The sequence below is a fragment of the Nannospalax galili genome, unplaced genomic scaffold, assembly GCF_000622305.1.
Source record: "Nannospalax galili isolate Female #2095 unplaced genomic scaffold, S.galili_v1.0 scaffold888, whole genome shotgun sequence".
NCBI classification, from domain to species: domain Eukaryota; kingdom Metazoa; phylum Chordata; class Mammalia; order Rodentia; family Spalacidae; genus Nannospalax; species Nannospalax galili.
Genome location: NW_008357921.1, coordinates 1,145,881 through 1,171,008, shown reverse-complemented (window position 1 = coordinate 1,171,008; position 25,128 = coordinate 1,145,881). Strand labels below are relative to the sequence as shown.

The following is a 25,128-nucleotide window of genomic DNA, read 5'->3' as shown; positions in this document are numbered from 1 at the left end:
GTTCTGTGCTACTGTGTTGTATGGCATGGTTTAATGAGAATCTGAACACTTCCTACTATTAGCAGATGGCCTCAGGGCAGCTGCCCCCACCCCAACCCACTTTGTTGTCACCATCTCGAGGGGGGATGGACTTCCTCATCTGCATACACAGCACCTCGTCAATATAGATGGTGTTCTCCTTGACCTGGATCTCTTCCTGCAGGGCCAGCTGCCTGCGGTACAGTGCCTTCAGCTCTATCTGAGCCTGAGCTAGGGTTTCCTTCAACCTGGGAGAAGGAGAACATGGGGAATCATTGCTCTCGTTGTGTGGAGGTGGGGCAGGGGAGAGGTACCTGAGTATTCAATGTAGAAGTCAAATTGATAGTGCTCTTCCCTCTGCTCCTCAAGACAGAGCTTCCTACTGGAGGACACAGCCAGGTTTATAACATAGGCACTGTTGTGCAAGGTCAATATATGCTAGATACAGTGGTATACACCTGTAATCCTGGCACTCAAGATGCAGAGAGGAGAGGACGATGAGCTAGAAGCCAGCCCGGGCTACACAGTAAGCTCAAGGCCAGCCAGAACTACTTAGCAAGACCTGGTCTCAAAATAACAAGATTTATGGATATAGTGAGCTGAGCTTGCATAGCATGTGCAAGGCCTGGGCTTTTATTTCCAGCACTGTCAGAAAAGAAAGAAAGCCAGTATTTAAGACAGTAGGTTTGGGGGCTGGAGAGATGGCTCAGCAGTTCAAAGCACTGGCTACTCTTGAAGAGGACCTGGAATCGAGTCCCAGCACCCACATGGCAGCTAACAACCATCTGTAATTCCAGTTCCAGGGGATTAGACACACTCTTCTGACCTCTGTGGGCATTGCATGACACAGGTGCACTTACACTCATGCAGACAATACACTTATATACATAAATAATAAATAAAATATTTTTTAAGACAGCATGTTTTATCTAGACATCTGGATTAGGCTGGGCATGGTGGCTTGAGCCTTTAATCCCAGCCCTCAGGAGGAAGAGGCAGGTGGATCTCTGTGAGATTGAGGCCAGCCAGGTCCACATAGTGACTTCCAGGAAGACTGGGATTAGGGAGACCCTGTTGAAAAACAAAATGAAACAAAACAATAAACATCTGGATTTGGATTTTAGCCAAGTTTCTTGGGATTGGGATTTGTTTCACACCTGGCAGCAGCTTCGACTGAAATTAGTGGGTCTGGTCTGTAGGAGGGCAACCTTTCAACATTACAGAGTCAGCATCACCCTATGCCTCGCTTCTACTTGCAATCCAAGCTGGAGTCCTGCCCCAGCAGCTGCTGGCCCACCTGGAAACATTATAGTTGATCTCTTGCACCTCCTTGATCAGCCGGTACTGAGCAACATCACGACACAGCTCCACATTGGGCCGGTGTGTCCTGGTCTCTAGGCGTGTGTGAGCCACCTTGGCAGGACCTTCTTGATCAGTAATGGCTTTTTCAAGAACCATGATGTTTTTCTCCTGGGAAGCAATCTCTTCCATAACCTGGGAAAAGGATTGGCATAGGTGAGGCCAGGTTGTGCTCCTTGGAGCTCAATGGCATGAGGCAGGGCTGTCATGATCATGCACATTCGGAAGGGCAGACCTCACATTTTCACCTAAGCAGAATCCCTGAGAGTCTGATTGCTCTTCCCCAAAGCAGGGATGCTCACCAGACCACGGGACCAAGAGAAAGAATGGACCTGACTGACCATCATTGCCTCATCACCCACAGACTGTGTGAGTTCCCTAAGACTGTCCTCAGCAAAAGCTTGGCCAGTGTGGTGATTTGAATGAGAAACATCTTGCATAGGCTCATGTATTTGAATACCTTGTCCCCAGTTTGGGGTGCTGTTGGGGAAGGTTCTAGAACCTTTAGGAAATGGAATCTTGAGGGAGGAAGTACTTCACTTGGGTCAAGCTTTGAGGGTTTATAGCCTCACTCCACTTCCTGTTCTCTCTCCTCCCCTCACCCCCACCCCAGTTTCCCCAGCCTCCTGCTCCTGCCACTATGCCATGCCTTCCTAGCCATAATAGACACTAAGTTAATTTTGATAGAGCACTTTATGACAGCCAAGGAATGGTTCACACTATTGCTCAAAGCTATCTGTCTATTCAGGTACAATGTGCCTTTTATAGGGAATAGAAATCTCTCTTCTTTCCTTGTAGGCCCCCTCAAGCACCAATTCTATCACTAGGGATTCTAGGGAAGCGTGATGATGCCATCTGAGCCTTCTTGGCAGTGTGTGCATGTGTGCTTGTATGTTCATGTGTGTATAGGTGCACATGCAAGTCACAGGTCAGTCTTGGGTACCATGCTTCAGGAGCTGTTCACCTTTATATTTTTTTTAGACAGGGTCTTCCTATTGGCCTGAAACTCACCAAGCAGGTGAGGCTGACTGGCCAGCAAGCTCCAGGGATCCACCTGTGTCCACCTCCCACTTCCCCAGCACTTGGATTATGAGCACATATCACCACACTTGCTTTTATTTAAGATCAATCTCGGGTTCTTATGCTTGCAAGGCAAGCCCTTTACTAACTGAGCTAACTACCCAGCCCCTTTATTGGTATTTTGAGAGTGACTGTGCACACAGAAAGACACTTATAAATTACTCAGTTTTCTTAGATTAGTATTTCATAAGGGTTATGAGGGTGGATCAATGTACAACACTTGCCTAGCATATGTAAAGCCCTGCATTCAGTACCCAGCACTGACAAAAAACAATTTTCCCTAAGTTTTTTTTTAATTTTGCATCAAGAAAATTTCCACACATAATGAAGAATGGGTAGAATAGTGGACCTTGTGTGCCTACATTAGTTTGAACAGTGACCAACAGACAGCCAATCCTGTTTCACCACCACCCCCCACCGCCTATCAGCCTAGCTATTTTAAAGCAAATCCTAACTATTATATCATTTTAGACTCAAATACTTGAGTATACGTTGTTAAACTCTAAGGACTCAGTTTTTCATCTAACATTACTACAACATGTTTATCACACCAAAAGAGAGAGAGCGATTCCTTACTAGCATCTAATATCTACTGTTCAAATTTCCAGTCATCTATATTTTAAGAGTTGGCTTATTCATGGGGCTGGAGAGATGGCTCAGAGGTCAAGAGCACTAGTTGTTCTAGCGTAGGACACAAGTTCAAGTTCCAGCACCCACATGGCAGCTTAAAAACCATCCATAACTTCAGTTCCAGGGAATCCAATGCCCTCTTCTGACCTCCACAGGCACCATACAACATGGATGCACTTACAAGCACACAGACATAGCACTCATACACAAAAATAAAGTTGGCATATTCAGATTAGACACCAAATGACTACATATTGCACTTGATTTTCTGAAGCTGTTTCTTCAAATTCTTAATCTTCCTCTATAGATATTATTCTATTTTGAATTTAGCAAATACTAATCACCTTCACTTAATTTTAATTGATAGTTACCTCTACATTAGCTAAAACCTAAATGTCTATTTAGAGTAGCATTTATAAATTGACATATATGTATATACTTGAATTATCTTAATAAACAAAGTCTTCTATCAACCTAATGAGTTAGAAACATGAATCTTAAGTTCTCCTAGATGTTCTAATGCTGTCTTCAAAATAAAATTTCAGGGCCAGTGAGATGGCTCAGAGAGTAAAGATGTTTGCCACCAAGGCAGAGGACCTGAATTCAGTTCCTGAAACCCACATTGTGAAAGGAAATGACCAAGATCCACAAGTTATCCTCTGGTCTCCACATGCACACAAATGAATGAAAGCACGCACATAACAAATAAATAGTGTAAAAATAAATAAAATTTCAACTTAAGATCATGACACTAAATCAAATATTTAATTACATATTTTTAAATACATGGATTGGGGGAGCAGTTTTGAGACAGGGTCTCCTTGTAGCCCCAACTGGCCTGGAACTTGCTGTGTAGACCAGGCTGGCCTTGATCTCACAGAGATCTGCCTACCTCCGCCTCTGCCTCCCGAATGCTGGGATTAAAGGCATGCACCACCATGTCCTGTAAATACAGAGATTTTTTTAATTTATGTGTTTTAGCTAGTGTCTCATATAGTTGAGGTTGCCCTAGAATTCCATATTCTCTTGCCTCTGTCTCCTAAGTACTGGGATTATAGGCATGTACCACACTATACCTGGCTAAATACAGAAATTCTTGGGGCTGGAGAATTAGCTCAGCTGTTAAGACCACTGGCTGCTCTTGCAGAGGACTTGGATTTGCCTTTCCAGCACCCTCATGATGGCTAACAACCATGCACAACTCCACTTCCAGGGGATCCAATGCCTTCTGGCTTTTGTCAGCTTTGCATACACAGGTGCATTTACGTACATGCAGGCAAAACACTCATGCGCATAAAAATATATTAAAAATTAGAAATACAGAAATTCTTTAAACATAACTTCCAGTAGTAAGCAAACTTTCCCAGGGACTAAATATAGTTTGTCATCTGTTTTTGTACAAACTGAAATTAGAGCAGTTTTAGATTTGCAGAAAAATTAACCAGAAGGTGGAGCATTCCCATAATCCTCCTCCTCCCCATCCTCTGTTTGTTGGCTACCATCTTGCATTACTTCTATACCTTCATCATGATTGGTGAACCAATGTTGATATAAGCTCATTAACCAAGGCCCATAGTTTATAATAGGTTCTTTTTTGTATATTCTATGGGCTTTGCGAAGCAGACACGTGCATATATCCACCATTACAATATCATACAGAATAGCTTTCATTGCCTTAAAAGCCTGTTTATGGAGAGAGACAAGAGAATCCCAGGAACTTTCAAGCCAGTCAGTCAAGATGAATCAGTAAACTCTGGGTTCAGTAAGAGGTCCTGTCCTAAAATATAAGGTGGAAACCAGTGCTACATAGTGAGTCCCTTCTCAGAAACCCAAATATACAGGTAGAAAGTGATTGAAACAGACACGTGACAGAGACCTCTGCCCTCCTCATGCATATACACACACATGCATGTACATCTCAGACACACAAAATAAATAATAAACAAGAACCTGCTATAAACATATGTGTGGGGAGTAGAGGGTTACCTCAGTGGCAGAGCACTTTCCTAGCACAACAAAAATCAAAATTTAAAAGCAAATCAATAAACACCTGTTTGACCTTGAACTCCCTCAGCCTCCTGAAGCATGAGGAATCAATTTCTGCCCCTTATTGATTCCCCAGTTTCAAGTATCTTTAAATAACAGCAGGAAGGGACTAAGACACCAGTAAGAAAACAATGAAATAGGATGCCAGTGTCTGGGCTGGAGAGATAGCACAGTGGTTAAGTGCACTAGCTCTTCTTGCAGAGGACCCCAGTTCGGTTTGCAGCACCCACATCATGGCTAACAGCCATCTGTAACTCCAGTTCCAGGGGATTGGACACCCTCTTCTGGTCCCCACTAGTATTGCATGACATGGGTGCACTTACATGCAGGCAAAAATTCGTACATATGAAAAATAAAGTAAATTAATTAATTTTTAAGTTTTATATTTTGAAAAAATCAAAAGAATATTTCATGTCATGGAATACTTCAAAAGAATATTTCATGTCCATAAATAACATCGTACTGGGCACAGCCATGCTATTGTTTTCTTTATGACCACTTTTGACGACAGAGGGCAGAGTTCAGGAGTTTCAACGGACTGTGTGCTGCTACCATTGCTTTGCACCATTGCCCAGAGTGCCATCAATCGCAGGGAGCTGGTTTCAGCTTGATGGCTTTCCAGCCACCTCTCACCAGATAGTCACATCTCATTTCACTGTTTTATTACCAGTGCATCTTAGTCCCTTCCTGCTGCCACTTTAAAGTGCCTGAAACCGGGGGATGAATAGAAGCAGAAATGTATTCCTCACAGTTCTGGAATTCAAGCAGCAGGCAGATGGGTGTCTGATGAGGCACAAACTCTCTCTGGAGAGCAGAAGGGCAAAAGGTCTGCCTGCTTCTACTCGTCCCTTTATCCACCCTGAGGATCAGCTGCTAAAGGCCCCACCTCTTAAGACTGTTCCACTGGGGAGTGAGTTTCAGCATGAATTTTGGAGGGGACCATGGTATAGTGCGTATACATCATGTTAAACAAGAAAGCTGAGCTTTGCATGTTGTGCTTAAGGTCCGGGTGGAAGGCAGGTTTTGCTAATGAATTTGGTGTCGAGCCATTGCGTTTATTAAGTAGTGACACTGCAGCTGTGTGAAAGGGCAACGCTCTACACTGATAGAGACCGATCACTTGTCACAATATTCTCAATTCCCAGCAAAGCAATGATGAGGAAAATTAGAAAATCTCACCACTGCAGGGTGTCTGGAAGTGAAAATGAGGCTGCAATCAAATTAAATTTCCAAGCAGTCCATTTACGAACCAAACAAGGAAAGCCATTTACCAGTTAATTAAATCATGTTTGACTGCAGCCACTAAAGGAAGCGTGTCCAGAGAATATAAACTTGTTTAAGGTCATTATTCTTTCTGCAAAATCATTGCTCGAAATTACCTGAGGGCATAGAGAATAAAATCAATAATCAAGTTTTTAAAACTGGGGAAATTATTTGAAATGGTTTTCTTCTGCTCTTAATGTGTTGACAGCTGTTCCAATGTTGTCAGTGTTGTTTACTGGAAATGCGAATGCTCAGTGACTATAACAAAGTGAAGTGATTATGACAAATTAGCCTCTACAAATACTCCACATGAAATTACTATTTTTAACAAGTCGTGAAAGGGGCTGAGGAGAAGGCTCAATGGCAGAGCGCCAAGCAAGCATGAGGACCTGAGTTCAGATTCCCAGCACCCACATAAAAGCAGAACTCAGTCAGCCATGCATGTCTGTAATGCCCGTACTAGGGAGGTCACAGAGGCAGGAGGATTCCCTGGAATTCAATGGTCAGCCAACCAGCCAGTCTGACCAAATTGGCAAGCTCCAAGTTCAGTGAAAGACTGTTTCAAAGAATAAGGTGAAGTGTAAAGAGGGAGACATCTGATGTCAACCCCTGGCTCACACGTGCGTACACACATATACACACAATGTTGAGAAAATGCCAATTCAACACAACCTGAAGTAGAATCAAGTTGTATACAAATATGTGTTAAGCAAAAAAGGGCTTGGCAAAAAAAGTTTACAGAACCTGGAAAAATGTAAGTTATTTAAAGCCCATTGTTAGTCATTGTATTGTTCATCAGAAGGTACTCTGTAAGGGCTAGAGAGAGAGCTCAGTGAAGTACCTGCCATACAAACATGGGGACCTGAGTTCGTATCCCCAGGACCCATGTAGAAGCCAGGAGTGGCAGAGTACATCTATAGCTCAGTGCTAGTGGGGGCAGTCAGGGAGCAGAGACAAGAGTATCCCTGGAGCTCACCAGATCAGACAGTCTGGCTGAATTGGCGAGCTTTGGGTTCAGTGAAAGACGTCTCAGAAGGTAAATTCGAGATCAATGGAGGAAGACACTCAAAATTGACCTCTGGCCTCCACATGTGCACACACACGCACACATGCACTACACACGCATGAAATATCTGAATCTGTCCTGAGGTATTGAGCAAACATTATCTATAGTGAGCATCATTAGCTCTCAGTCCTGACCATTTTGTTAGAAACAGCTGCTGAATGTTCTGCATCCTCTACCACTGAGCAGTTCAGTAGCTTGGCAGTTTCTAAGTTCTTTTATGTTAGCCCAGGGTCCTCACTTAACTTTTTCTGCATAAGAAGTGCCCTCAACCACTAAGGCCAGATTCTCATGTTTCTAGAAATTAGATTCTGATGCAGACTTGATAACATTTCTCCATGAATCCAGCCTAAACTTTTGAGGCATGACAATACTAAGATGCAAAGCTTAGGATGGAGTGACGTTGGGTCAACAGCCAGCATGACTGAGCTCCACTTGCCGTGGAGCTGCTCTCCGTGCTTCCTGCACTGTCAAGTGAAAGCAGATAGATTCCTTTCCTGTGCTATTTTCCAAAGTTCAACAGTGTGTTTCAGATCTCAAAGCAAGTCAAAGGAAATGTTCATATTTTTATTTTATATGTATGACTGTTTTGCCTTCACAGATGTAAGTGCACCTTGTATGTGCAATGCCCAAAGAGGCCAGAAGAGGGCATTGAGTCCCCTGGAACTGAAGTTACAGACAGCCACCAGGAACTGAACCTGGGTCCTTAACAAGAGCGGCCAGTGCTCTTAACCACTGAGCCACCCCTTTAGCCCCGAAATGTTCATATTTCAAAGTTCCCTTAACTATGCAATGAAGTTCTCCATCTTCAACTGGAAGTGATTGATCTAAAAGGCAAACATCAGAAGACGCTGACAGCATTCCATAAGTGCTTCCCAAGAAATGAATACAGTCAGTTAAAATCATTGATGTATACATTTTGGCATCACCTGGCAGTATTGATCTGAATGAAAAGATATCTTTAGATGAATTACACAACATCTCATTACAGAACAGCATGAGCAGATGAATACTTGCAAAAGTGTCTAGGACATACTAACTTGACATCTAAACAAAGCAAGATGTTTTCCTTCCTGCAAAAGAATTCTTTCCTTCTTATTAGTGGCCTAGTATTTAAAACTATGCTCCATCCATGACGACGATGATGATGATGATGATGACTGAATTTTTGTCAATGAAGACTTTATGGAAATTTTGTTTTCCTTCTTACTACATAAATACCAACATGTCATTGATTTTGCCTCTTGGCCCACAATGCCTATAATATTTACTGTTTGTTCTTATATAGAAAAATTTTGCTGGCCTATTGTTAAACACTTTGTAACTTACTTGTAAATCTTTCTGAGGCTTAAACATGTTTTGTCCAGGAAGAAAACAATTGTCTCATTGCAAACTAAATGAGGGCTGGAAATTGTCTTTTCAGCTTGCAGAGTCTCTTCCTAACCAGGAGGCCTCTGGCCAGATGAAAGCAGAGTGTACCACTTTCTTCAGGGAACCCAGGTTTGGGAATTCCAAAGGGGGTGGAGAAGCCTGGATTTATCCAAACTCCACTCCCTCAATCTTCTGTTCACATTTCACCCATATTCCAGAGCTATGTCCTTTTTAATATTTTATTTATTATTTTTTATTGTATGTGTATGAATGTATTGCCTGCATGTGTATAAGTGCACCCAGTCATGTAATGCCCATGGAGGTCAGAAGAGGGTGTTGGATCCCCTGGAACTGGAGCTGCTGATTGCATATTGGTGCTGGGAATCAAACCCCGGTCCTCTGAGAGAGCAGCCAATGCTCTTAAACAGCTGAGCCACCTCTCCAGCCCCTAGGTGGCTATGTCTTCATTAGCTCTTGAAATTTTTGGCTCTGAAGAGAGCAAAATGGTTTCCCATGAACTTGTCAATGCCTTTGAACTTGAACCACTTAGCTCCCCATATATTTTCTGTCTCTTGGACCACAGTGTTCCAAATATTAAAACAATTTCAGATAAAATTTTGGTTCCTTTCAGGGTTCCATCTGATCTGTGGCCACAGCATCTCAGCCTATTCCCCTCACAGGAACCTCACATGTACTCTTCCACATAAAAGGAAAGAGACAGAGGTTCCCTCGGGCTACACTAACATTGGTTACATGAAGCCACTAAGGCTTGTAAGATGTACTGCTAGTGTCAAACAACAATCAGCCAGACCCCATTTCACCCTCGCTGCCCCACCCCCCATCCTCGGGTTCTGCATCTACCGCTCCAACTTCAGGTGTAAAATATCCAAAACCTGTCTGCACCAGTACTGAACATGCAGACTTTTTCTTGTCATCATTCCCTAAACAATACACTATGACAACTAACTACATAGCATGTGCATTGTGGTGTTATATGTCATCTAGAGATGATTTAGGGTACACAGGAGGATGTGTAAAGGATCTATGTGAATGCTACACTATTTCCTACAAGGGATTGGAGCACCATGGATTTAGGTACTCCCCCTGCCGGGGGGAGGGAGGGGGAAGTTGCAGTCCTGGAACCAAAGTTCTGTGGATACCGTGCTGGATAGCTGCAGCTGGGTAGAGGGACCATCAATTAAGGAATTTCCTCCATTGGATTAGCCTGTGGCCATATCTATGGAGCATTTTCTTGAATGTTGAGTGATGTGGGCGGCCCCAGCCCATTGTGAATGGTACCTGCCCTGAGCAGAAAGCAGACCAAGAGGAGCAAGCGAGGGGAGCAAGCCAGTTAGCAGCATTCCTCCATAGTCTGTGCTTCGGCTCCTGTCTCCAAGTTCCTGCCCTGAGTTCCCTCAGTAACGAACTGTCACCTGGGAGATGTAAGGTAAAATGAACCCTTTCCTCTCCATTGGTCAGTGTTTTTCATACAGCAATAGAAAGAAAACTAGGACAGATACTAAGAGATTGTATACCTTAGATTTTGAAGATGTGTGTAGTGCGCGTGTGTGCATGTTAAGTATGTGTGTGCAAGCGCACATGCCCCCGTGTGCACATGTGGAGGCCAGAGTCAACATTAGGTGTCTCCCCTATTGCTCTCCTCATTTTTAAAAAAAATATTTTATTTATTATTTTTAGAGTATGTGTGTATTGCCTGCATGTAGGTAAGTGCACCCGTGTCATTCAGTGCCCGTGGAGGACAGAAGAGGCTGTCGGAGCCCCTGGAACTGAGTTACAGACCATTGTTAGCTGCCATGTGGGTACTGGGATTTGAACCTGGGTCTATCTGCAAGAACAGTCAGTGTTCCTAACTGTTGAGCCATCTCTCCAGCCCCTCTCCTCCTCATTTTTTGAGACAGAGTCTCTCAGCAAACCTGGAGCTCATCCTTTCAGCTCGACCAGCTGGCCAGCAGCCCTCAGGATCCACTTGTGTCCAGCCTCCGGGCACAGGGTTACTGGCATGTTCCTTCATGCCCAACTTTTCACATGGGTGCTGGAGGTCCAAACTCAGGTCCTTTCCCCACCGAGCCATTTCCCCAGTTCCAAATAGTTATTTTTTTAATATATAATAAATCGGATGATAACATGCTGAAATACATTGGCATTGAAAGTTAGATAAAACATTATAAAACTGATTTCACCTGATTCTCGTTATCGTTCTGAAAGTGACTACTAGAAAACAAGGTGGCACACGTGGCTTGCATTGTAGTTCCACTAGGCACAGCTGCCCTAGAGCCCCTGCTTCTCTCAGCAGCAGTAAACTGTCATGAAGCCCAGGCTACAGCTGGGACAAGGGGCACTGGGAGATTAAAGGATCTGCGTTAAGTCTCCAGCTTACCTGCCACCAGGCTGGGACTTGGGTTCCATCTTAAGTTCAAAATGCAGCTCTGTCCTGCTAGACCCTACTTCTCCACATCCCTGAGCTTACTTAGCCTGAAGACTGGCCACACATGCTCCGGACCCTAACTCCTGGTAAGGAAGGTGAGCTGAAGCCGGCTCATGTGGCCTCTCATGGTTAAATATTCAGTGACTCTGCCAACCAGTTTTTTAACGGTGAGCTTGAAATGGACCACAGTGGGAATATTTGCACCACAGAAATCTGCATATTCTATACCTCAGAGACTTTGAGGGAATGGCAAAAGTTCACCAGCTCACCACTGGATCACTTGGACTATGGGCAAAAGTTCACCAGCTCACCACTGGATCACTTGGACTATGGGCCCAAGAGCCAGAGCAGTAGTTGGTTTGGAGAAACTGTGTGCATTGACTCATGGGAGTCCAGAGTCATCCTCCATATGTCACAGGAGAAGGATCCGAGGCTGAGAAAGTCTAGGATCATACAGCCAGACACAAAGTTTTGCTAGACCCCCAAGCCTCCTGTTTCCTGCCTCTGGGCTCTGTCCTCTGCAGAGTGAGTGTCCACAGGGGCACAGAGCAGGCATTCATGTTTCCATGGTGATACCCCCTGGACTGGGTGTGTTCCCAGAGACCTCACCTTGGCCAAATGATCAGCCAACTTGTCCCTGGCATCCTTGGTCTCCTTCAGCCCGTTCTCGAAAGCCGTGTCTACCACGTCGCACTGCCTACGCAGGTCGTTGGCTGTCTGTGACAGAATGCAATCTACCAGGGTCTTCAGTGCCATTGAGTTGTTCCGCTGTTTGTCTGCCTTCTCCACGTTGGTGTTAGAAAAGTCTAGCCAGTCCTCCAGACTCACGGAACTGAAACACAAGCCATCTACTAATTTACCACAGCGTATCAGGGCTGGAGCAGGGGTGAGGGCAGGGGCACAGCTGAGAATCTACTGGAAGCTAAGCCTGCCTCCACCCCAACAAGTACCTATAATGTTTTCCTGTCACTGGGCAGAGCCAAAAGAGTTTGGTCAATGGCAATATCTTTGGAAACCTCTGGTGTTTCTGCCTGACACTGTGCTGGCACCTTAAAGACATCACCTCATTTTATCCTCACAAGGCCACCTAAGCTACTTTTTAAAAATTTTTTATTATTTTTATTTTATGTGTATGAGTGTATTGCCTGCATGTGTGCAAGTGCATCTATGTCATTCAATGTCCATGGAGGTCAGAAGAGAGTGTTGGATTCCCCTGGAACTGGAGTTACAGATGGTGGTTAGCCACCAAATAGGTGCTGGGATTCAAACCCAAGTCCTCTTCAAGAGCGGCTAGTGGTCTTAACCTCTGAGTCCTCTCTTCAGCCCCCTACTAAGCTATTTTTATAAGCTCCATTTCACACAGCAGAAAACAGGTTCAGAGTTGGGAGTGGTGGCACATATTTTTGATCCCAGCACTCGGGAGGCAGAGGAAGGCAGATCTCTGTGAGATACGAACAAGCTTGGTCTCCATAGTGAGTTCCAGGCCAGCTGGGGCTACAGGGAGACCCTGTCTCAAAAAGAGAGAGAGAGAGAAAAGTCTAGCCTAAATCACACAGCTAGAGACAATAGACATCAACATAAATAACAATAGTAAAGTAACAGATTATAACACACTAACAGAGGAAGCCACTAGAATTCCATGCAACACAAAGACATGCATGAACAGATCGCTATTTTGATGAGGAACTACTAACAGCCTCAGTGAATCTCAAAAAAATTGTTATTTGAAAGAAACCAGACACATGCAACACAGGGTATATGATGTTATTTAATAAAAAGTGGGCACGAGGCCAGAGAGATGGCTCAGAGGTTAAGAGCACTGGCTGCTCTTACAGAGGACCTGGGTTCAATTCCCAGCACCCACATGGCAGCTAACAACCATTTATAACTCCAATTCCAGGGTATCTGATGCCCTCTTCTGGTCTCCATGGTCATTGCACACACATGGTGCACTTAAATACATGCAGGTAAATACTCACACACATAAAATAAAAATAAATAAATAAATGAAAAGCAGGCAAACAACACTATTAGAAAAAGTCAAGAGAGGTCTACCTTTGGGGAGAAGAAAAAAGGATTGATCACAAGAGAACAGAAAAAAGATGAGGCAGATCTCGAGTTCAAAGCCAACCTGGGTTATGTAGAAAGACTCTAAGAAAAAAAGAAGAAGGAGGAGGAGGAGGAATCTACAGGAGAGAAGGAGTTGAGATAAAAACAAAGACACAGAGACTGAGAAGAAGAAGAAAAAAACAAGGGCTGGAGAGACAGCTCAGTGGTTAAGAGCACTGGATGCTCCTGCAGAGGACCTGAGTTCAGTTCCCAGCACCCACATGGTGGCTAACAACCATCCATAACTCTAGTTCCAGGGGATCCAATACCCTCTTCTAGCATCCACGGACATTGCACACACGGTACACTCACATGCATGCAGACAAAACACTCATACATATAAAAAATACATTTCAAAACAAGGAGGGTCAGGGAGGGTTTCTGTGGTGGTGGGGGGGTGGATCTTTCACTCCTGCCTGGTGACTGCCTGAGAACTGCCTGCTTTGTGATGAAAGGCAGCCTCTGAGCTAGTCTTCAGTGATCCTGTCTCCTTGGGGATGGGATGACTTTGCCAACTTGATTCTCATGAGTAGAAAGATGAGATGCCAATTTTGAGATTCAGGTATGAAAACCACCATGGCTTCTGTCTTACGTTCCCCCCCTCTTCCTCCACCCTTGTCTCTTTCATGATAGGATGGGAGAAGCCGGCTGCCATGTTGTGATACAGCCCCTTAGAGAAGCTCACACATGGCTAGGAACTAAGACCTACAGCACGACACAAGCTACCTTGGAAGTGAACCCCTCCACAGTCAAGCCTTCACGTAGGGCAGAACCAGCCCCAGCCTGACTTCCACCTGAGGAGACCATAAGCCAGGGTACCAGCTAAGTGGTGCCTGGCCTCTCAACCCACCCAAGACCATGCAATAATAAACAATTATTGTGTTAAGAGGCTAAACAAGGGGGGCACTTCAGCTTTCTGTCTAACTAATACAATGATCATCACTGAGCTGTGTGTTTATTATTCATGCACTTTTCTGTATGTATATTTAATTTAAAAAATTAAATTCGAATGAGTTAGTGCTGTGATGGAATACTAGTTGAAAATGCAAGTTAGGGGCCCAGTGAGATGACTCAGGAGATAAATTTCCTTGCCACCAAGCCTAATGACCTGAGTTCAATCCCTAGTACCCACATGGTCGAGAGAACCAACTACCACAAGTTGCCCTCTGACCTCCACATGCACATGAGCATACATACATAAATAAATGTTAAAAAAAAAAACCCACTATTTTAAAATGCAAGTTAGATGTTACACAAAAGGTACATATTTTTGCAAACCAAACTAAACGGATTTGATTGTTAGATGTACATATGTTTATATGAACCTGCAGGGAACTGGTTATCTCAAGGTGAGACTGCAAAAGGACAATTGTGGGAAATTATTAATTAACCCTTCATAATAGTTTTAGACTCTTTCACTTTTTTTTTTTTTTTGGTCATTTTGAGACAGGGTCTCCCTATAGCCCCAGCTGTCCTGGAACTCACTATGTAGACCAGGCTGGCCTTGAACTCACAGACATCCACCTGTCTCTGCCTCCCGAGTGCTGGGATTAAAGGCATGCGCCACCACACCCGGCAGAGTCTTTCAGTTTTTAAAATATAAATAAATAAATACACTGTAACTCCTTGGACATAGTGTATCAATCTTTCTTAAAGTGAGAGGAGGTCCTGGGCAGAGGCAGGGAGAGCCACTCAGGGTCTGCCTTGACCAAAGCCTCCTGGCTGTGGGTGACTGCAGGATGTCCCCCTGATCCTGTCAGACTGAGGGGACCCAGAGCATTCCCAGCACCACCTATGCCACTCTCAGGGCCCCACTCACTTGGGTTCAATTCTCATGGCGTTCTCAGAATATTTTATATTTGGTGAGTTATTGTTGAGTGAGAAGCAGATGTCATCAATGGTCAAGGCCATAAACTTGTCCTTCAAATCCTTTTCCAGACTGTATTTGGCAGAGCGGTTTAGCCTGAAGGAAGAGGCAAACTGGGTTTCTTCCACAGGAAAAGCTGGGTGGCACCTACAGGATCACAGGAGGCCCTGGAAAATGACACTGAAACTAGGTCCTTTTAGGGTGACCACACCTCCACCCTACTTCCCCATCCCCCCAGTGCACACATGTGCCACTTGATGCTTGGTTACAAAACGGCATGGCCAAGCCTAGGCTTTAAGATCCCCCTTTTCAAACTGTATTGAGGGGTCAGCCTGGAAGCAATGAGCAATGTTTGTCACCCCTTATGAAATCTGGCCAGACCCCGCCTACCACTAGATGGAGGTAGCAGGTGTCGCCTTAGGGCTACCTGCTGACACAGACTGTGGGAGTGTTAGACCTAGTTCCTCTGAACATGGAGCCCTGTGTTGGAGTGAAAGCCTCTCCCCGTACTCAGGTGGGGTCCAAGGTACCTGATCTGCTCAGATACCTCCTCCATGGTGCGTGTCAGCAGGGCCATGACGCCTCGGATGATCTCAGCCTCCTTCAGCAGCTCCTGCTCCACCTGGTCATGCACCAGGTCGATGCCCACACGCTTATCCCTGGTGGGGAGAGGTAGGGGTGTGGGGTAGTACTTCGTGTCTGTGCCACTTCAAAACACCCAAAACACAAATAGAAACCATTGATGGGAGGCTTGAAAAACTGCCAAATAAACTTCCTCCATGCTTCCTCAGCTGGTTGGTTGGTTGGTTGGTTGGTTGGTTGGTTGTTTGGTTGGTTTGGCTTGTTTTGAGACAGTGTCTTGCTATGTATCCCAGGCTGGCCTGCAGCTCCCAATCCTCCTGCCTCAGCCTCAAGTGCTGGGACTTCAGGCCTCCGTCAGCTTGCCACTCCTTCCTCCTTAATCTGTCCATCTGCTCTGAAACCTATCCTTTCTTACCTATTCACTGGAAACACTGTCTTTTGACTCAGAGTTTGAAAGGCAGGTATTTCTTGCCTTGATCCTAATCTTGAATCCGGAAAAAAAGGTTTTATTAAGATATTAATAACTAGAAGCTACAGAGATGATTCAGTGGTTAAGAGCACTGGCTGCTCTTTCAGAGGACTCATGTTTGGTTCCCAGCATCCACATGGCAGCTGAAAACCATCTGTAACTCCAGTTCTGAAGGATTCAACGCCCTCTTCTGGCCTGCACAAGCATTGCATGCACATGGTGCACCTACATATAGGCAAAACTTACACACATAAAATGTTTTTAATAAAAATGTTATTAAAAATACTGATATTGGGCTGGAGAAATGCTTCAGTGGTTAAGAGCACTGACTGCTCTTGCAGAGGACCCAGGTTCGATTCCCAGCATCCACATGGCAGCTACAAACCGTCCTTAACTCCAGTACCTGGAGAATCTGAAGCCCTCGTCTGACCTCCACAGCATTGCACAACATGGATGCACTCACATACATGCAGGCAATACACTCATACACATAAAATAAAAATAATAAACAGCCGGGTGTGGTGGTGCACGCCTTTAATCCTAGCACTTGGGAGGCAGAGGCAGGCAGATCTTTGTGAGGTTAAGACCAGCACGGTCTATGTTGGGGGTTCCAGGACAGCTGGGGCTACAGGGAGACCCTGTCTCAATAAAGACAAAAAATTTAAAAATTAATTAATTAATTAATTGAATTAAATTTTAAAAATATTGATATTAAGATTACTCCCACCAGTGAACACTCACTATATGATAGGTACTGTGTTGAGATTTTTATACACTTAACCTTTTTTTTTCCTAGTGCTTTGAATGGAACCCAGAATCTGAAGCACACTAGCCAAATGCTCTACGGCTGAGCTATATCACTAGCTCTTCCACTTAATCTTTGAAAATACAGATGAGGCAACTGAGTCTCTACGCATTTAAGTAGTTTACCCAGTGCCACAGGCTGGGCACTACATATGCCGCTAACCACTAGCTGTACCACTCCCCAAACTCATCCTGCTCCCAGATACTGTTTTTGTTATTGTTGTTTTGTTTGTTTGTTCTGAGATAGGGTCTCACTATGGCCCCAGTTAGCCTGGAATTCACTATGTAGACCAAGGTGGCCTCTATCTCACAGAAATCTACCTGCCTCTGCCTCCTGAATGCTGGGATTACAAGCATGTGCCACCACACCAGGCCAGATACTTTTTTTTTCTCTATTTCACTTGATAATACATGGGCTGGAGCTGGGGGTAGGGAGAGAAGGGCCTCCCCTGGCCACTTGCTGTGTGACCTGAGGTATATTATGTAACATCTTTGTCTTGATCGCCTCTTCTGTTAATTGGGGATAACTTCTGGTACTTCCTAGGATGTGCCAAGGACCCAAGGTGATAGAAAGCAGACCCTCCAGCAGTAGCACATAGCATATGCTCATCATGTCTGCATTATAATTAGGCTCAGGCTTAGGCTGAGCACTCCAGGTTGCAGCTGCCACTTCCCTTGTCTTTACACGCTCTCTGAATCTAGCTGGGGGTCACCACTTGCTTGCTGTACTGAGTTGGGGCTAAGATGAGGGCAGACACGATGCAACACATGACTCAGCACTTCCAAGTTCACCCCCTCATAGGTCTGGAAATCAGCATCACCTCAGAAGAAAGAAAATACTCCTGGATTTACAGAGGGAAACAATGAGCACAGGGCTGTCCATCTCTCTTCATCACAGGGAGCTCTGTGTGTCACAGAAGGCTTGTGTCTCCCAATAGCTACAGTAGTGCCTTTTTCACCTTCTTCTACGGAAATAAACCCTGATACTTTAGCTGAGCACCGGGCTGCACAGCCCAAATAAAGACAACCATTTCCCAATTCCTACTTGTGTGGCTGTAAGATTATGTTCTGCTCAGTGGGATGCAGATACAAGGAGCTGGTGAATACCAAACTCATTATTCCTATTTGCTGGGAATGTAGACAGAATGTGGGGGTCTTAGGGTTCCATCTCAAATCATGAGGTAGCATAGGGATCAAAACTCACATACAGTGGGGCAAAAAATAGGAGAAGCCTGGCACCTAGAGGTGTGGTACACCATGCCAAGAGAAACTAGTCATCTCTAGACTCCTCAAATGTGACAGAAAAATAAACTTTTAAACTTAATGTTATTCAGTAATCTTTGGGTATGGTCAAACCTAGTCCGAACTTATGTCAAGTTAGAAGACAACAGAGATTAGGTGTCAACCACCGCCGACACCATGGGCATCCTGGGGTCATCCCAGTTCTGAAAGAACACCTGCTCCTTTGCCTACTTAACTTAACCCACAGTCTTGCACAAACAGCTTTTGCTGTTTAGCATCGTGTTTCTTACAGCAGATGATGTACCTGTAGGCCAGGCACCTCTCAGAGATGCACAGTGGCTCTTTAAAGCTCTCCAGGGCCTTTTCCAGGTGGGTTTTGTACATGAGTAGGCCATCCGTTTCATGCATGAGCTGTTCAAGTTTGTCATCTAACTCCTTCTTCCAGAACCTGACTTCCTCGAGTCTCTGTTCTGAAGCACAAAGAGAAGTTACACAGGGTTAATTTGCTCCAGAAGGAGTCAACCTTGTGTCTGAGTGTTATACTAAGGATGGAACCCAGACCTCTTACTTAAGCAAGTATTCCACCCCTGAGCCACACTCCAGCCCCAGACAACTTTTAAATTAAAACATTGAAGACGTTCGTAACACTACCTGACATAAGCTCTTTTCTTCTTAGAGCTGTGCTTCTTGTGACATCTTTATAAATGTTGATCTAGTGGGGACTTGTTGGAACTCAGTTGGTACAGTGCCTGCCTAACATGCATGAGGCCATATTCATCCCCAGCACTGCATAAAGTGGATGTGGTAACACAAGGCTGTGATTTAGGAAGTTGGGAGATAGAGTAGGAGGATCAGAAATTCAAGGTCATCCTTGTACAAACCAGTCTGGGCTACAGGAGACCCCACCTCAAAATAAATAAAAATAAACGTTATTAGCTAAATGGAAGATATTTCTTCTTGCATTCACCAAAATATTTATTACTCTAAACTTTAATTCCCCAATTTCCCTTTGCTTTTACACTTATTTATTTACTTTTTTATTTATTTAGGATAAGGTCTTACTATGTAGCCCAGGCTGGCCTTAATTTGTGTTCCTCTTGCCACAGCTTATGAGTACTGGGATTACAGGTGTGTATCACCACCCCTGGATAATAACTTTTTAATTTTCTTAAAGGTCTATTTTTACATTTTAATTATTGGGGTATATGTACATGACTGCAGACAGAGGTGTCAGATACCCCTGGAGCTGGACTCACAGGCAGTTGTGAGCTGCCTACTTGGATACTGGGAACTGAACTTGAGTTCTCTAGATGAGGAGTATGCAGCCTTAAATGCTGAACTATCTTTTCAATTCCATAGCTTTTAAATTTTATCAAAGACATAAATGTATATTGTTTGGAAAATCAAATAGCATTAAAGTCTACGGGTTCTCTAACTCCACCTACCTATGCCCATGTTTAAGAGCAGGACTTTCAACACTTCCGGTATTTCTCCTGGCATTTGTGCATGTCACTATTCAACACCAGTTTAATGCTTTGTGTTGATTTTTCATGATGAAAGAATGATTTGTGCTTTTCAGTGCTGGACTTTGAACCCAGAGCCTTGAGCATGCTAGGGAAGCTCTGTACCACTGAGCTATATCCCAAGCACCCCTGTTTACTTTGAATCAACTTTTCTGATCCTTCCATCTTGTATTATATTTATATAAACATTATGTCAAATAATAACTATTGTCTACTTAAATTTTTTGACTATATATCTTCATTTACACTTGAGTCCTGGGCTATACAATGATAAATTTCTTATGGAACTTTCTGTTTTTGAAATTATTATTATTGCATTTTTGTTTCCTTTTCTTTTTATGATAAGCAATTTGTTTGTTCACTTGAGATAGGATCTCACTCTGCAATTCGGGCTGGCCTTAAACTTTCAATCCTCCTGCCTCCAGCCTCCCAAGTGCTGGGATTACAAGTAGATACCACCACACTCAACTAAAAGCAAATTTATTGAGCATAGACAGCTGATTATAAAAGCAAAACCATGTACTATATAATGAATTCAGAAAGAGCAGCTCAGCATTTGGACCTTAAATTCATAAGGTAACTGATTTTATAGCTGCCAGTTTCTTCTCCCGTAAAATAACTTACATGTGTGTTGTATTGTGTGTATATACACGTGGTACATTTGCATGTGTCGGGGAGTACGCATATTGTGCACATGGAGAAGGACATACATGTCCTGTTCTATCTCTCTATCTTATTCCTTTGAGACAGGGTCTCTTACTGATCCTGGTGGCCAGCAAGCCCCAGCAATCCTGTCTCCATTCCCCCGCAACCCTGGAGTTAAACATAGCACCTGGCTTTTTACATGGCTTCTTGGCATCTGGACTAAGATCCTCATGCTTGCACAGCAAGTGTTCTTACCACTGAACCATCTCCCCAGCTCAAATAACTTATTTCTCAGAGAAGATTAAATTATGCATATTTGAGGTTTACTATATGATGTTATAGGAAAGATAGACATTGTAAAATTGTTACTATAGTAACCACTTCAGGGGCTGGAGAGATGACACAACAGTTAAAAGCACTTGCTGCTCTTCCAGAGGACCTGAGTTCAGTTCCCAGCAGCCGTGTCAGGCAGCTCCAATTGCCGTAATTCCAGTTCCAGGGAATCCAGTGCCCTCTTCTGACCTCCACTGACATGGATTCTAGGAATGGAACTTGGGTTGCCAGGCTTACACAGCAAGCACCTTTACCAGCTGAGCCATCTTGCAGGCACCTTGATGTCTTTTAATGCTGTTATAAATGAGAGTAGCACATATGAACCCACAGCACTTATGACAGCATGTATAAGACTGGTGCAGGCGCTGGAGGGATGGCTCAGCGGTGAAGAGCACTGACTGCTCTTCCAGAGGACCCAGGTTCAGTTCCCAGGACATGGCAGCTAACAAACTCCCTAACTCCAGTTCCAGGGGCTCTGACGCCTTCTCCTGCCCTCTGAAGGCACTGCACAACGTGGGTGTACTTACATACACTCAGGCAATAACATTCATACACATAAAAATAATAAATGAAATATTTAAAAATATAAAAGAGTCGGGGCTGGAAAGATGACTCAGTAGTTAAGAACACTGGTTGTTCTTGCAGAAGACCCGGGTTCGAATCCCAGCACCCACATGGAAGCTAACAACTGTCTATAATTCCAGTCCCAGGGGGTCCGACAGCCTCTTCTGACCTCCCAGGCATTGCATGACATGGGTGCACTTACCTACATGCAGACAATACACACATACACATAAAATAAAAATAAATAAATAAAAAATATAAAAGAGAGAAATAATAATGGACATGAAGTTGGAGAGTTAGCAAGGCAGGAGGGAGAGGTTGGGGGGCAGTGGTGGGAGGGAGTCTGAATAGGATCAAAATACATTGTATGAAATTCTCAAATCAATAAAAATATTTTAAAATAATCTTAATTTTAATTTTAATTAATTTTAATTTGCTCAATGAAGCAATGACATTAAGGTTTGAACATCAGTCCTCATCACTCCCTCCTGTCTTACATTAATCCTCCTGTTACCTCCTTGCTCATTAAAGACATCCAAGTTCATGGGCTCTAGCTTATAAAATTCTAATGTTTGCTTGATGGCTATCTATTCTACTTTACATTTATTTTTTATTTTACTTATTTAAGAGCATCATTCCTTAAATACTGTTTTTAAGCATGGAATTGTTAAGATAAAACTGTTCTTCCAGGCCTGGAGAGATGGCTCAGCAGTTAAAAGCACTGATTGTTCTTGCAGAGCACCCAGGTTCGATTCCCAGCACCCACATGGCAGCTACGAACTGTCCTCAATTCCAGTTCCAGGGGAACCTGAAGCCCTCCTCTGACCTCCGCCCGGTGTTGCACGACACGGGTACACTCACATACATGCAGGCATACACTCATAAACATAAAATAAAAATAATAAAATGGTTTTTTTTTAACTGCTCTTCCTTTAACACTCATCTCAAATGTTTATCTCCAGGAACTTTCCCACTTCTCCAGTGCCTGTCCCACTCCTAACTTAATTCTCTTCACCCAGCACCTATATGGTTATATTCTAATTAATGAATGTTGTAACTTTCTCCTTTTCAAGGTGGGAACCCATAAAAAGCACAGAGTCTGCTCATTCATGCAGTGGTCACAGTGTGTGGTCCATACAAGCTTCCAATGAATGTGGATCAAATTGGTGACTGAGCAATGGAGGGCTGAAAATCAGACTGGGTTACTGTGTCTGTCTCATGGCACTAATCTCAAACACAGAACCTGTAGCATGAACATGCCCCCACTCCTGCCCCCGCTCCAATTCTTTAAGAATGACACATGGCCACACTGCACACATTAAGCCTCCTCAGTACATAGTCACAAACATACCAAGCATGTTGTCTTACCAAGTTTCTTGTTCACATCACTTTGAGATTTCCGGGTGGTCTTTTCGATTTCATCCACAAGCCTCTGGCTCTCTGCCACCAAGCGTTCAGATCGGGACCTTTGGGCCTCCGCCCTGTGGTACTGGCTCTTGTTAGCAACATACCACTCTGCGGGCAGGAACTTGGGTGGAGGTTGCAGTAGTCTGGCCATTTGAGATTTCCAAAGTCCTGATCAAATGCAGAGCTTTTTGGCATTAAATAAAACCGACGGATTCTGTCTGTCACCACCACCACCACCACCATCATTATCATCATCAAAATGTGACATTCATACTGAAAAGTGCACAGATCATAATCTTAACCAAGCATATTTGTGAGCCAGTACCCAGATCAAGAAACCAGTGTCACCAACATCTCAAACCTATCTCCAGTCCCCAGTCACCACTCCCACCCCCACAGGGTGACCACTAACCTAATCTTTTTGCTTTGCTTTGTTTTGTTTTGTTTTGCCTTGGTTTGGTTGTTTTTTGTTTTCTTTTGTTTTGTTTTGAGACTACTCCCTGTAGTCCCAGGTGGCCTGGAACTCCCTACATAGACCAAGCTGGCCTCGATTTCACAGAGATCTGCCTGCCTCTGCCTCCCAAGTGCTGGGGTTAAAGGTGTAGGCCACTGTGCCCAGCTCACTAACCTGATCTTTAATGCTACAAATTAATTAGTTTGTTTGGTTTTGAACTTAATATAAATGAAATCCTCCACTGTATTCTTTGGCATCTGATACCTTTTCTTCAACATTATGTTCATAAGAGCCATCTGCAGTGTTTAAAAGTTTTAGGGTGTTCAGTCTCATTGCTGTGCGGTGTGCCATGTGTATATCAAAACCTTCTATTGCTTCAGATACATGGGCTGATCACCCTTTAGGACTGTCACAAGAATGTTATGAATATTCTTCACATCTTTTGGGGAACACAGAATTTTATGGCTTATGGGATCATACAATAACATTCTGCCAAACACATGAACCCAGAGGTGTTCTCTAAAGAATAAATAGATGTAACATCTGAGGTTTGAGCCTGTTCAGCTGATAAAAGTATATAAAACTTCCTCAGGACAAAGAAAAAGAATATCAAAAAGGGGAGCCCAGGAGAAGGGAGCTGGGGAGGCCCACAGCCACACAGCAAAATGTGGCCTCCAGCTCTGAAGGACGGTGACAACTGTCTTCCACAAAGATGAGGTCTGAAGGGCTCCCCCTCAGCCCCCTGCAGCCCTAGCACCTGTCCCTGGAGCATCTGAAGCCTTCATACCCAAGGATGGGGTCAGACCTTGACCAGGCTGAGCACCTCGGTCCACGAAGCTCCCTCAGACACTCCAGATCTCCTCGTTTCTTCCCAGCCCAGTGTCTCCTACGACCCGTCCCAAGTCTATCTGAGTGTGGGACCCTGCGATGTAGCCCAAGTCTCCAGGAAAAGTGTGAGTAGCCCTTAAAGGCGACCTAAGTCAAGGCTGATCCCAGAGAGCATGACTGAGGGTAGGATAAGGGGTCAGTGGAAGTGGATTCGGGTTCACTTACCTCAGTGACTCAAAGGACACAAACTGGGGTCGGGGCCTCCTTACCCCAACTGGAGCTCCAGGCTCTGGAAGAACTAGGAGGGAAACTGCGGTCTCTATAGCAACCGGGATCTGACGCGTCGCCTGGGCAACGGGGGCGGGTTCTTCCGCAAAAAAACACCACACACACGTACACACTCACACTCCCAGGCAGGAAAATTGCTGCGGCACAAATGTGGGTGCGGGCCAAGGGAGACCCAGGGATATGCTTGGAGCTCTGAGGGTGGATGCTGGGCGGTCTGATCCTGAGTGGCCGGGGTCCCGATCCCTGAGTCTGGGACTCTCAGGTGCACAGCACAGTCACCACACACACACACACACACACACACACACACACACACACACACACACACGTATACGCGTGTTTCTGGTGTATGGGCAATAATGGATTTTGAAGCAGATATCCTCCTTCATGGTGTAAAATTCTCTAAAGGAATGAACTTTTCCCCAACATAAAAATAGTAAAGTTGTTTCTCATGTCAAAGTGCCATTGAAAAGTTTGTAGATACTCTTCTGGAACTCAGCCACTCTGTGCCTTCTTGATTATTTTTTTTTTTTTTGGTCCTTTTGAGACAGGGTCTCCCTGTAGAAACGTCTTGATTTTTAACATGGCCATGCATGCTCATTTTGCAAGTAACACGTGTATTTTGAAAGACTTTGCACCACTATGAGAAATGGAAAAACAAAGCCATTTATATGATGGAAAGTAATCATGAAAGTGAGTCCTGTGACATAAAGAGACATAAAATTCAGAGCTGATTA

At 44.2% G+C, this 25,128-nt stretch overlaps 1 protein-coding gene across 1 annotated transcript; it reads right to left on the bottom strand.

The window, feature by feature from the left end:
- Nucleotides 1-29: 29 nt before the first annotated feature.
- Tekt1 (tektin 1) lies at nucleotides 30-24,406 on the bottom strand. The gene is made up of 8 exons (XM_008855644.1): nucleotides 24,329-24,406; nucleotides 22,783-22,989; nucleotides 18,654-18,819; nucleotides 15,783-15,911; nucleotides 15,205-15,348; nucleotides 11,886-12,108; nucleotides 1,316-1,512; nucleotides 30-266 (listed from the first exon to the last, which is right to left on the bottom strand). The coding sequence occupies exons 2-8, from the start codon at nucleotides 22,970-22,972 to the stop codon at nucleotides 59-61; spliced, it is 1,257 nt and encodes a 418-aa protein (XP_008853866.1). The 5' UTR covers nucleotides 22,973-22,989; nucleotides 24,329-24,406; the 3' UTR covers nucleotides 30-58.
- Nucleotides 24,407-25,128: the final 722 nt, after the last annotated feature.

What these genes read in the sequence shown, in the direction of transcription:
- Tekt1 (XM_008855644.1), bottom strand. Translation starts at nt 22,972, where the DNA reads ATGGCCAGACTACTGCAACCTCCACCCAAGTTCCTGCCCGCAGAGTGG. An exon ending in GCCATGAGAATTGAACCCAA is followed by an intron (nt 12,109 to 15,204) that starts GTGAGTGGGGCC and finishes CTTGTGTTTCAG; the next exon opens with TTCCGTGAGTCTGGAGGACT. An exon ending in TGGCTGATCATTTGGCCAAG is followed by an intron (nt 1,513 to 11,885) that starts GTGAGGTCTCTG and finishes TCCTTTTCCCAG; the next exon opens with GTTATGGAAGAGATTGCTTC.